We start from the raw sequence: 14,682 nt of genomic DNA on the forward strand, positions 1-14,682 counted from the left end.
TTTTTGTTGTTTTTCCTGAATCCATTTATTTCATTCATATGAAGGGATCTGTCTTTAGTTAATTTCGTCAAGCGAGGCACTAACGTCAATATTAGGTTCGTATCATCTTTACGTCATTATTGTATCGTTGATATCATTAGCGAAATCGAAATTTTCTTATGCAAATTCTGATGCCATGAATTTCTGGGTGAAAAAAAATGTTTCCTCAAAAATATGCCGATTCTGTTTTTCGCGATTGGTTTTAAAACGAATTGAACTTAAAAAAATTACTTTCCTGCCCTATTCGTTTTCTCTAACTGAGAAAATTCAATCAGCACTGCGGACGTTAGAAATAAGCCACAAGTTATCGCCGGATGAAATGGAAATCAACTCGGGGAAACGTCCGTAGCAAACAAAATCTGCGAATTGGTCGAAAGCAATTTCTTAGCGAAACGACGAATTCAACCGTCATTCTCACATAATTTCCCAGTTGTATAATTCCTCGCAAAATAGTCCGAGGGATGATATATTCGCAGTTCTTGTTCAAACCTTGAAGGATTCCCGTATTTCTCGGTGACAACTTTCCGTTTGATAACGTTCTCCCCGCGGATTTGACCCTTTTGAACCCCAATCTACGTGTAATTGCAGATTTATGTCCGACATATCATGATTCTGAACATAACCTATGTTTGTCAAAACTAACGTTGTATTAGCATACGCTGGAGCTGGTGTTGTTCGGGAAATATGTTAATACAACGTTGGGACGGAAATGAGATGTTGAGGCTGAATTTGAAAGTCTATTTGAAGAAGGTAATCCGAACGGGCCCTTTCATACGAATGTTATTTCGCTAGTTTATACAAGGGAAAAGGAATGGAAACTGGGTGTGCAGCATGAAGTCCTCTGCATGATTTTACACATTGCTTCATCTTGTATGGTCTCCTATTTTCCACAGCCTCTTATTGAAATTATCAACTTCACTTTTTTTGAGGTTTTCATGGAGTTCGTTGGCAATAATGAACTCCTCGTCGAATGTTGAGGATCTTGATGTTTTTTGAAGATGGGAATCGACCGAGAAAAGCTTGAGAAATTGAGATTTTTGACGTTTACCAAACGCAAAAGTTAACAAATCCGCTACCACTTAATGAAGTCCTATCTGACGTTTTTTCTTACAAATACAAGTTAACGTCAGTTGGACAAAAGTGAGGTTGGCAGACAAGCTTCATCCTATGGCAGCAGAGCTCTTGGGATGCTTCAGGCTGGTCAAACACAAAAGCTAGTGGCCAATAGCTCACTCCAGTAGTTTTTGTCCATCACTTTTGCAGTAATCGAAAAATCGATTCGAAGGGCTCGTTGGATCATTTTCGAAAAAGGGCGCTCGATCAGAGACCCTTCAACGGAAGGGAAATCCCAGAAATAACAGCGTTTCAAGCTGCTGGTAAAGGTCGATATCAATCCAAGTCGGAAGAGGAGGACCCGAAACGGTAGGTGGCGCTGTTCAACACAGTCGGTCGTCGGTGGCATCCCGACGGCGACGCTGTAACCGTGTGTACGTCAGTGTAGCGGAGAAAAGCGGCAAAGTTGCACAAAACGCGTCGGAAGTAGCACAAACGAAACTGACGAAAGTGCACGCGGTCATCCCGTTGAAGGTATCTTGCTTTTGCGGTCTCTCCCCGTCACGAGGGGTGTTTCACTGAACTTTCACAGCCGAGGAATTTGTCAGTTTTCGCAAGGGAAGAACTTGTGATTTTTTCGAACCGATGTGAATGGGATATTGTAAAAGTTTGATCATGTTTCTCTGTCGGGACCAGACTATTTTGATAAGTTATCTGCTCATCACCAATTCAGGTGAGTTTTTTGGCAGTCTCTTGGAATATCTTCAATCAAGATGTTCGTTTTGAAAAAGGCACAGAATCAGTGAAATTGTTTGTCTGACCACTGACTCATGCCTTCAATCTCATTCGTAATTTTTTATAATTTCATCTCTATCGTTTTTGATCTTTTAAATCTTGGCTTCGATCATAATGTTTACAATTTTGTCAAAGTGCTCTCCAACTTCCACAATTAGCTACCATTAGGACAAATTCAGATGATGTTTGACTTTCAAACTGAGTCAAAATAGTGGTTGAGATAAATCCAACGAAAACTTCACGAGCTACTGGAATTGACAAGAAGAGCGTTGGTTCTGAAGAGCTTAAGAATTTCGGGATTTGTGCTTGTTGAATTCGGGCATACCTCTTTATATCCGCGTATTTTACAAGACGAATGAAAAGGATATAGATAATGACCGACAGTGTTTTTGTTATGACAAATCTGTTTCCATATTTTGCCGGACATGTTGTACAAGAATTATCACTCATTTCAAGTCACGCAATGTCCTATCGGGGTTGATTATTAATCGCTTTTTCGGGTTATCGCGTGTAAAAATATCTGTTGGATAATAGTTATTCGTACTCAGTTTTTTTTTAAATATTTTATTCGCTCTTTTTTTAACCACGATAAACCGTCGGATTATATTATATGGACGATGATACAACTACTTTTATCCACATTAATTGGTTTATAAAATTGCTTTCAGTGATAAACTGGGAACATGAAATTGTCTTCGAATAAATCGGTCCATTTGTTTTCACGAAAGCATTATGAATGTTGCGGAAACATGGATTAATTCTTCGTTGATATATCTCAACTATTCTCCACCAGATTCAGTTCTGGCCATGATAATATGATCGAGGAGGAATTAGTATTGTCATGCAATTATTGAAAGCTTTGAAAAAGAAAGCACAATCTGTTGAAGAATATTTCTGATGAAATCTTGTGGAAAACTGGATGTGAAGCTTTGCTCAGACTAGGCTAGTAGTTCAGTCGATGGATCCACTCATTTTTTGGGTTTCGCTTCTGTTTGTTCATTTTGTGAAGCAAGTTGGAGTTGAAATACTTCAAATCTTCGAAAATGGTGAACCTTTTCGTGAAATTCACCCCGACTAGATGTGAAAATTTCTGTGGGTTGGAGCGTACATTGAAACGGGATCTCGACGCTAGATCTATTATCGTTCACAGGCACGCGGATGTTATAGATATTGTTGACAGAAATTTCCAGTTCGAATTATCGCACATAAAGGACTAAGGGCCTTATAAACCGTTGGATCTAGTTGGCCAATTGTTAACGAAACAGGCTATCGGACCCGATAATGTCCCGTGTATTAATTAGAATTTTCCCCGCCGTGTAATCTATTGTTACCCAATGTTTTTGAGGCTAGAGCCGACGGAAGGCATGTGACGAATTTGCAATTCGTTACTCAAAACCCTCTTACATCAAATGCTAAATAGGGCAGCTTCGATGTATCGCCTGTCCACATGGAAATCACAATGACATGATGGTCAATATTGTCTAATGGGTCTACATGTTCAATCTATCTCCAAGCATTCAATATCATTGCAAATCTCGTTTGATGATCGGAGAATCCATCCTCTTGAATGTGGCCATTTATACAAATGATCCTAATTGGATGCAGTTGATAGCCGTTGGGTTATGAATCTTGATTGAAACGTTCATAAGGCTTGCTGAAAAATCGCTTCCCTTCTTCTTTTCGCTTGTATCATGTGGAGCTAATTCTCCTATTGTGATTCATTTTGATTTTTCATTCGGAAATTTCAACTCGATTTAACGACATCCATTTTTTTTACTGGTGGGTTTGATGGTTGGAAACAGCGGATTTCAGTAGATTTTGAGTGATGATTACCCTGCTCCCCCTGTATTGACGCTCTTGCTCGGAATTAATATTTCCGAGCTATGAAACATTAATTGGAATCCTTAAACTTCCGACTCCGTCTCATGGAGATGAAACGTAGGAGTACAAATAATTGCGAGCTTTGCAGATTTAATCGAATCTCATCAGGGAGGTATACTGCACCTAATTCGGCTCAGAAAACAAACATCCGCCCCAGTGATGTCCGTAATAGCCCCCGTTGAGCCTTTTTAACGTTGTCGACAACGCGGCTCCATCCACGCATATTCCTCTTTACGGATGATCCCTGATAATGGGGTACAGATCAAAATCACAAGGCGCGATGAAGATTATTCAGACGCAGGCGGTCTGAGAATTTCTGGCCCGCTCAATCCGCGAACATGAACTCTGCGTGATAAAAATGTCAATGCCCGATTTCTGAATTAGAACGCATTCAACCGGGTCTTCTCGGCACGAGAACGGGGTCGCAAATCAATCAGACAGCCAAGAAAACTAACATTGAGGGGGTGTTCTTCATAGAGAACGTGTTATTTATTAATGTGATTTCTGTCGGTGGAAAATGCGGAAACCAGGTGGATTGTGAGTCGTTCGGCCCCTGAGGAAACCTTGCTGCACACTACACTGCAATCCTTTCGACCCATACTGCTACTGGTGACCCAGCAAGTCCTTGTGTCTGACCCGTTCAACTGTGCTTACTCCACTTTCGAATACTTTGCAACTTTTCAATGTCAAAATATTTTATTACCCAACATATTGTCCTCTAAATTGGATACACTTATTACAGCGAACCTGCAACGTCTCTAGACCATTCAAAAAAAATGTTTCTTCTTGCTCTGCAAACCAGACCTCTACAGCTTTCATTACCTTCTCGTAGGAAGAAAATTTACAACCTTTTAAACTTTTTTTCAGTTGAGGAAAGAGATGATAATCACGAATTTTTTGCATGGCAACATGAAATTTGTGTGCAGGTGCGTTGTCCTGCAAAACAGAACACCTTTGGATAGCTTTCCGCGTCTTTTCTCTTTAATTTTTTTCTGTAGAGTGGTCAGTAATGTCGAATAGTAATCTCCGGTTATTGTTCTACCCTTATCCAAAAAATCAATCATGATTACTCCATGGCAATCCCAAAAAACTGAAGCGAGAACTTTTCCAGCAGATTTTTTGACACGAAACTTCTTAGGTCTAGGAGAACCAGAGTGTCGCCATTTCATCGATTGTTGCTTTGTTTCTGGATCGTAGAAATGTACTCAAGTCTCATCCATAGTTACAATTCGGTTTAAGAAGTCTACATCGTTTTCAAATCGAGCACAGATCGAACGCGATACTTCTACCCTTGCACGCTTTTGGTCAACATTCAAACATTTGGGGATCCATTTTGCAGCAATTTTTCTCATGTCCAAATTGACGTGAACTAAGTATTTGATGAATGCGTTCATATGAAATATTCAGTGCTTCAGATATCCGTTTTAGCCCAATTCGACGGTCTGATAAAATCATGTCATGAACTGCATCGATATTTTCGGGGACTGACACAGAAACTGGCTCATCATCTTCAATGGAAAATTGAACTCTTTTGAAGCTTGCAGTCCAATTTTTCACGGTCGCATATGAAGGACATCGATCACCAAGGGTAAGCATATCTTCGTAACCTCTTAACCCTTTCAAATACAGGTACTTGATGATGGCTCGATACTCTAATTTTTCGATTTTCAAAATTTCGGTGGACATTTTCTTTTTTTTGATTTATTGCGTAACTCTGGTTTACTTTTTCGACCTCAAACTTCACACTGACACTTCTAATGAGTTATTGTTCGTTGCTATTGTAACGCAATATTTTTTTATGGAAATGGTCTAGTCTAACTAGATATCTCGTATTGGTATCTCGCCTTAAGTTTCTTACAATTACAGTTAAAGTTCAGTTCGACAAAATTGAAGTTGTAATTCACTTTATCCAATTGGGGGATTTCTGATAATGAATAATTCCTCACCTTACCAAGACCAAACTCGCAATGCCACATAAATATGATGGAAAAGATCAATATTTAATAGAGCGGCAATCAACAACTCAGTCGAATACGACTCGAACACGATCACTCTTATATCAAATTATAACGTGATTGAAAAACGGAAAACAAAGTAATCGGGAAATGATAATTATGAAAATTTGGGTGGTTGTTTTATTTTTAATCTTGTAAACTGAATGACGGTATAATGCACGTAGGTACTCATAATTCGCTGAAGAATTATTTATGAGGTCTCGGAAAATTATGTTTCAATGAATATTTCCACACTCGATCAACCTAGTGGATATTCTTAGTATATTTAGACTGAAGTAATATAAATTATTGATTTCCTTCCGTAAGCATAGCCACTATACCTTATACATCGGAAATCTTTATAATATAGGTAGATTTCTTTTTACAACTAGTGAGTATTGTAAAGTGAATGGTTCTAAAATTAAACCTTGATAAAGGGGATATCAGTGTTGAAAAATAAGTATGTACATATATCTTCAGAACATATTTGGGTCAATAATTCCATTTTTCCAATCAAAGTGCATATAGGAATACAAATCATGCTCATATGGAGAAAAGGCATAGTGTTTCACTCAATTCGTGCATCCTCTATTCAAACACTTGACGTCGTTGTTCGCTAGGGAGATAAAATAACGGACGTGAAATCCGCAAACCCTCAAAATGCTGAAAATACCAGTTTGAGAGATTATTGCTCCTGGCTGTTGTAACACCTCTGATTATATATCTGTATTCATTGTCCACGATCCAGCCCGTTCATTCATTTCCACGTCCACTCGTTCTCAAATCTCTCTGTTCGAATGAAAATAAAGATGACCAACTTTCGCCTCACCGTTCAATAGTTAGTTCAGACTACGTGCTATATAAACCCTCTCATGAAGAGTCCCTTGTCATCAGCTAACAGTTTCCATTGTACGAAAAGGACAGGTAGGTATTCTGGATGTCCAACACGGACCGGAACTTTTCCGTTTTTTTTTTACGCCGTTCCATTCGGACGTGCCGCTGTTCGCTTGTCACATTGTTTCGAACATCCACGAATTTCATCAGTGATTTCATCCGTAATCCGCCGTGTGGCAACACCAATTAAAAAGCGCGAACTTGACGGTCCGCATCGACGTGGCCGGGTCCAAGAATAGAACACGGGCACACGGTGTCGTCTGGCCCTGCTAGGAGGGTGCATTTTTCCGTGAAATTTATGCATAACATAATCCAGATTTAGAACGAGTCCTGCATTACGCTATATCAGTTGGATCCGTCTACCCTTAATGAGGGCGGGATGACGACGAACTACCCACGTTGTCCGAATTTTGATCTCGAACTTAATGCGATCATCGCATGCCGATGCTCGAGACGGGCTAGGCAAGCTCGGAGATCCCAGGATTGGAATTACCACGAGTGTAATTCCTATTTAATTCGAAAATTCGCGATACCTTTGACGGGTTTACCTTCTAGGGTACCAACTGAGTTCCTGAGGGTTCATAACATGGGAAATTTGAGAAAAGAGTTGTAAAAATTGTAATAATCAATTATGTTGAGGGAAGAAAACGCCCTGACATACTTGCCATTATACAGGGTGTTTTCACAGGTGAGGATTTTTTTTGACAAAAGGTAGAACTCATCAAAATAAGTCGTTTAACCAAAAATTGTCTATATAAAATATCCAAGATGGCTGAGATACAACCCTTAGAAGTTCGACAAAATTTCATTGAATTTCAAGTAAGTAACTGTGGAAGGTGACTACGGCATCTCAAAAACGAAACAAAACATAAACATATAGCTGGACAATGAATGGTTCAGTACCAAGTTCATTGGATTAAATGCACCAGGTCACTTTTGAGGGAATCATAATTGTTGTATCGTGCAATTTAGGGTGAAGAAAAATGTAGAAAATCGAGCCAGTTTCTAAAGTGCTTATGTTAGTTATGTTGAAAAATTATTAAAATGTTTCCCCATTTCATCCCATTTTTACGACGATTGTTGGAATGTTCGAACAAGAAGATTGTGATGCCCACTGTGAAAAAATTCGTGAATAATTTAGGCGAATTTTATTGGTGAGATTTTGAAGTATTATTCAATTTTTTACACTTGTGTCCCAAGTCTCTTCTGTCAGTTGGTATCGAAATGAGCCATTTCATAAAACCGTGTAAGCTGAGAAATAATGACAACAATTCGGCAATCCTAAGTTTCCATTTTCATTACCACGTAAACATCGAACGAGCCAATATCCTAAACGAAACCAGATGGCCGAATCAGGAGATAAGTTTTTTCCACTGCTTTGCGATAATTTAGCCAACAAACGGTCTAGAGTTGTATTAGGATCTATTTCAGTAATCATTTTTAACTTTGTCATTTTGAAAGTTTTGTATAGGTGATTTTTGGTGAAACGCTTCATTTTGACCAGTTCTACCTTCTGTTGAAAAAAAATTCTGTATAATCGATGAAGTTTGGCGAGGAAACGTGTTTAAATGGTGGTGCAATCCGTGTTTGAAATTTTTTTTTCGATTTTGGGTTTGAAATTTTCAAGTATCTCGAAACATTTTCAAAGTTGGGAGAGTTTTTATTGAGTGATATATTAATCAACAGTGAAAGATCGATGCGAGGCACTCTTCAGTTCCCGAAGTAATCTTCGAATATTGTCCACGTCAAAAATCCAATTCAATTCCTTATTTTCGTAATGGAATGTTTTCCTAGAGCACCCGCATCATTCACCGGAATCTGTGTGAAAAGTAACGGTATTATTCATTCAAAAGCCCCGTAGTACGGATGCGGAAGATAGAGAGGATAGTGCCATCGAGAATATTCAGCGGCTCATATGAATAATATTGTTTTCATCGCCAATCTTTCGTCAATTCATTTTCGTCATGATATTATACTTTATCACCGACTGACTGCAAACCCGGTAACTTGGCACAATCCCCCCGGGGGCCAAACTGAAATTCTATTCGATGGGATGGTCTCCTCGATTCCTCCCAACTTTTGAATTATATTATGTCTTTGACTTACTTTTCATATCTCACACCGGAGAATTTCGTTTTGTTAAGAGATTGTTCAACTCTCGCGAGGCACCGGGCTTGTTGATGGGGTTATTCGGTTCTTCGGCGAACTTTGAGTGGATCAATTTCGGTTTATTGTTTCCCGTGATGAATCGAATATGTTTTCCCGGAACCATCGTTTCGTTATTCGTTTTGACGTGGGTTCTTTCGGGAGACAGGTTGTGCACTGTGGAAATATTTAGACTGGAACACGAAAAACTCATTCCATTCACCGAATTTTTATCGTACTCTTCGACTTGCTCCCAATTGATAACTACTCACCAATCTTGCGAACCAAATTCGATTCGTGGAGTCGTAACATTTTCTCATCTTATGAACCGAGAAGATTGGTGGGCATTAAACGGTGTCGGATGAGGCATTGTGCGATAATTCGAGCCTAATTTGGGTCAGGAACGAAATATGATTGGTTTTCCTTCGGAAAAAGTATTGGTTCTCGTAGAAACTAACTTTGGTTTTGATCTTAAGAGGAAGTAATACCTCAAGAATCTCCATTTAAAAACGGCATTCACTAGTTCCTAATTTACGCTTTCAATATCTTACGTGAAGCCTTGATTTTTTTTTTAATTGCAGTTAAAGGACGTCTCGATGTCACCCCGTTCCTTTTTTTTCCAATTTAGTTGCTTTTTATGAGAAAAAAAAAACTTGAACTTTAGTGTCAGCAAAACATGTTTTCACAATAACTTTTCGAAGGTTTTTTGACATATTTCGATAAAAATAACGACGGAGTGACATCGGCGATTCAATTCCTCATATATTGCAAAGATTTTCATAGCGATATATGCCGAAATCACGCTGAAATTCAGGAATAACTGAATAACTCTGTGATCCATGTAGCAATATAGTTACAATTCCCGATAAAGGATTGAAAAAACAGGAAATGAAACAAAATTCGAAGAATGAATCTTATTCGAAAAATATAGAGGGGAACAGGCAGAAATTGATTAATAAACGGCAACATAATAGAGTGCTTCAGTGAATTCCGCCATGTTTTCATTAAAACGCCGAAAACGTTAAACTCATTTCGCGATCACCCTCTACCCTAATTTTCCTTTCAGAATGGGGTTGCGAGAAATGTGGAAAAATGAAAATCAGAAATTATTTTCATGTAAATATTCATTTTGCCCGCGGTTCATACGGCGGATTTATATTTTCTCTTTGGCCAAAACAGTAGTCTCCGTAGGCCATTCCGGCGTTGGAATAATCCACGAATTGATCCATTTACCGGAATTGATGCACGCCGTTATTGCTCACCCCTTTCTTCATGCACATTCCGTTACAGGGGGGAATGAAGAAATATGCCCGTAATGGAATCGCCTAATACATGTTGCCGTGGTAGATTCGCAATAAAAACAAATGGATAAATTTTTCGTGATTATTCGCACACGGAAAGATAAAAAAAAATTACTGGGATACCGGGGACGGGTGGAGAAGTGGTTGAGGTTTCTATTTTTAATTTATCCTGATTACTGGAATGCACGCGACTAGTTCGCGAGTGAATTTCATGATGCATGGCGTTTCATGAGAATAAAACGCTGAATTTAAAATACATGTTTAAAATGCTGCCTTACGTATTATAAAATCCTTTGTTTTGCGCCAGCTGTGATATTATTCCCTGATTTCTTTTTCGCCGGATGAATTATACATACAGGAAGTGTTAAGACTTTGTGGTAATATTTTTAGATCGTTTGAATCTGGTTTAAATGCCACTTCAATGTGGTTTTGTCCATTTAACACGTATCCTGCAAGTCTTCTTGACCAATATTTCATCTCGATATGCTTTATCGTCAACAGAGGTAATCATCTTTGGAAAAAAAACTGATCGATAAAATCATAAAAAACATCCATTCATGGATGACTTGGGCAGAGTTTTCAATCTTCAAACTGTTAATAACCGATTTCTGAAGTAACTATATTCAAAAGGCTCCAGGAAAATACCGAAGATTGCGTTACATGCCCTCGCCAACTTCGTATCATATTGCTTTAAGTTTCTTAGTCTTGAAGGGGGTAGTTGGAAGAAGCCGTAGGAGATCACTTGGAAAACAAATGAGACCAACCGTAGTCGACTATTAGGGTGCTCCATGAGACGCGAATTATGCTCTATGATGGTGAATAATTTGTGAGGAAATTTATAACTTCCTCGGTTATTCTGGAACTTCAACAGTGAAAATAATTTTATAACAACTCAGTTTGTTTTGAATGTTGCCAGTCCATGTTCATTGAAGAATGCGGCATGAAGATAAATTATTCTTTCGGTTTAATTACCATTTCCGAGTATGACTTCATCATTCGAATTCTCCCATCAACAGGAAACGGTTCGTTATTCGTCAGGGTGAATATCCTAATATACTCGAACCCGAGGGAAATTCCTTCTTGGGGTCGAATAATCTTTTTTCCGTTGGAAATATTTCTTCTCGAGTTCTAAAAAATTTTTTTCAGGAAACGGAGACATTTTTTCAGAGTCGTAAATAAATTTTTCTCGAACACAAAGCCTTTATATTTTCTAGGTCGAAAAATGGTTTTTCTGCGGTTCAGATATAATGTTTTTCGAGAATTTCTTGAAATAGCACAATTGTCATCATCTCTAATGTTTGCAGCATCTCCCGCTCAACCTTCTGTATAATTCTGCTTGGCTCTTGTATTTCCTAGAAAGGTAAACTTTCCCTTGCCTACGGATGAACATTTGGAACCGGTTAGGAAATAAGGTCATCGGTAAGCGGTTTAATCGGAGCATGTTTATTCAACTTATTAATGAAAGCAATATTTATTAGCACCTCCAACGAATTTAGCTTGCGTACACCGGAATTTACCGGATCTCACCTGTAACACTTATATACCCTAAAAACGGCTCGAACTCCACCACTACACCCGGCAGTTTCATTATCCACGAAATCGAATCTTGAGTAATCTCGGGGTTCCATATTCATTCGGCTCCAAAATTTCGAGACCCCGCATTCCTCGCATTATTGAATTCGGAATTTAAGAGCTTTCGGTTAATATTTATAAGAACGGATGAATGGTATTGGTGACGGCTTAGTGCTTCAACAAACACTCCGAAATGTTTCGGAAATAGAGTTTCCAAACGTTGGAAATTTAATACCGCCCATGAGGTCGGTCTGCCTGGATTGCCACGTATTTAATTGATTCATTTAGGAGAAACATACAGCATTTTGTTCCTAATTGCGTGAATGATGTTAGTCGTAGATCTTCTGCAGTTTGGACATTTCAAAATGGAAGGTCATTTAAAATCTAGGTATACTCTTTAGAAACTATGTCTTTAATATAAACATTCTATAGATTTTGTGCCACTACAATTATTATGATGCTTGCTTGATCTTTAGAAATTATTCTAGAACTACCCTTAAAATGGAAACTATGATAACGTTTTCTGATTGCTCGCAAATTTTGGTTTTTTAACTAACGCGAAACTTCTCTGCAATTCAACACAAAAAATTATGAATCTCTTTGAATCTTGTCGTTTACCTTTTGAAACATTAAGATCTCAAAAAGCTTTGCAACTTCTACACAAAGACACTAGCATCATTCTCGAAATTTTTCTAGCATTCAGCTAAATCGAAATTCAAAAACGCTAGCACTTGCTTTTTTTCTCTAATTTCACACGTAGAAGTAATAATGAAAATATTGAAATGAAAAGCAGGAAGAATAGTTTGCCTCTCGATTTTTCTGCAAAATTGTATAGGGCCACACCCAGTTATTGTTAATATTAAATACCGTAAAAGGATTTTTATGAAGCCCGTAAAAATTTCAAGACAAATGATTAATTTTTCCCTATATAATAATATAATATTTTTCTTCATCCCAACTTTTTCTCCAACACGTTTTAGTGGTGCGTTCAGTCCGCCCAGTTCATTGGATATCGCCAATTCAACATGGCGGCCGCAATCTAGCCTTCCAATAAGTTTTATTTCGATTTATAAGCTGTTCGGAGCTTAAATGTTATTCAACTGGATTTAGACTTCCGACCCCAATCACAACAAACCCATACGAACTCCGCCATTAATTGAATGAATAAATTGTCCACCCGGTATTTTGCAGGCTGAAATTTTAGGGATCAGGCTTATTCCGGCAAACTTTCAAGTTATTGTACGGTTTCTATTCCACGTTTCTATTCACTTCCGAGGAAGTTTCGCAGCTGTTGTATCAGCCCCACCTTCAGTTTATTAATTTCCTCAGCCATTTGCGCCTTTTCTGTTTCCCGGCTTTGCTGCTTTCATTAAAGTGCTAGAGAACACCGATGTGCCACGCAGGAAACGTCTTCTTTTTCTTGAGATCCCTAAGCGGAGTCGCCATAAAATTGAAGAGTTTCCGAACAATGTGCCATATCTTTTAATGAAAATTAATTCACTAGCTCTGACGTCTCCCCTGATGTCTTACGCCTTCAATCTTTTTTTTTTCTCCACTTGCACGTAATGAAAATATAGAAGGTGCGATATTATCTCATCTGGATTATTTTCGACAATAATGGAGCTTCCTATATATTCTTCCACGTACAAGAACATTTTCGAGCAATTTATTCGCTTTGTCAACTCCGTATTCGGGCATAATGAAATTTTTTTCCTTTTGTCAAAGGGCTATTTAGGCTTTCGTTATACCTGTGAAATTTCAGCGATGTACTGAACCCTGTATCGCGAATGAATTGAAAGAATGTTTCACCCTATGGACCAACACGTTGAAAATTGAACAATTTACGGATCGGTCTTTTAACGTCTCTATTGTAATTTCATCACGGACAGAGTGGAGCGAAACTCTATTAGGGTAGTTGTAGTTTCCTCTTTGTGAGATGAAAAAATGCAATTAGTGCTAGATAAAATGATGTCGTTCGTTTCTCTGTTCGATTGGCACCCAATTAAACAATCACCAACAATTGTCTCTACGATCTTTTGCGAGGAAACGGTTCTGAAATTTAAAATTGTACATCGTGTTGGTACTAGGTTAATCCTAGATAGTTTCAATGAAGCTTCGAGCCAGTTATGCAAGTGTAATATAAGAAAATTAATCGCTTAATCTCTTCGTATTCTATTAGATTAGAACTCAAGTGCAATAACATGTAAAGCCGAAGCCATGAATGGTCGAATACATTACGATTACAATTTTACCCATTCAAAATCGCCATGTCAATAGATAAACAGTTGCAGTTATTAAAATTTTTCCAATATTAAATTTCGTTGCTTCAGTTAAAACTGTTCAACCCTCAAAATGGGTCCATGGAAGTCTAGCTCATTTCTTTTTCCGATTTTCGTCCGAAAATACGCGGAATACCTTTTTTTTTGGATATTTTTAATCTACTCCAAACGCAAACTGGGACAATTCTAGGCTGGTGATATTTTTTTTGATACTCGATTCCCATTGTTCGATATTGGAAATATGGAGCGAAAAATAACAATTGGTATTGCCTATAGCAACATAAAAGCTTATTTGTACTACCGTGACATGCAAATTCCGATGGTTTTTCGGTATCGTTTCGAAACCACCTTTCAGTTGAAAGCTGTTTAGAGTGTTAAAATTGCGAGGCATGGGCTCGACGATTAGTATTCAGTTTAATAGAGTAAGATCGTTCAACCCAATCCGTAGAGGGGAAACAAAATGCGTAATTTACATGTTCGGGGATCGAGCTAAATCTAGAAATCATTCGGTTTTATTATATCCACAATGTGGTCGTCAAACGTCAGTAGTAAAATCGTTGAAGAGTGTGATAAATGCCGAATTCAAGATTGCCTTATCAAGTTTTATGACCCAGAAAGGTTTTACCATTTATAACGCCACTTTTCTGCAATTTCATGACACTTCCCTGACGAGTATTCGATCCTGTCGGTGTTACAATAATGGCGTTCTATTGAATTTTCGTGATATGG

At 38.2% G+C, this 14,682-nt stretch overlaps 1 protein-coding gene across 9 annotated transcripts in view; it reads left to right on the plus strand.

The window, feature by feature from the left end:
• LOC123321327 (hemicentin-1-like) overlaps positions 1-14,682 on the plus strand; it is a 160,119-nt gene that overhangs the window by 5,912 nt on the left and 139,525 nt on the right. For 2 of the 9 annotated variants that reach the window (XM_044908797.1, XM_044908811.1), the window contains exon 1: positions 1,522-1,825. The exons of the other annotated variants lie outside the window; for them this stretch is intronic. In XM_044908797.1, coding sequence (XP_044764732.1) covers positions 1,744-1,825 — 82 coding nt within the window. In that variant the 5' untranslated portion in view covers positions 1,522-1,743. Of the gene's footprint in view, positions 1-1,521; positions 1,826-14,682 lie in introns of those variants that run through there. 9 annotated transcript variants of the gene reach the window in all.

This window comes from Coccinella septempunctata, chromosome X, assembly GCF_907165205.1.
Source record: "Coccinella septempunctata chromosome X, icCocSept1.1, whole genome shotgun sequence".
Lineage (NCBI taxonomy): Eukaryota > Metazoa > Arthropoda > Insecta > Coleoptera > Coccinellidae > Coccinella > Coccinella septempunctata.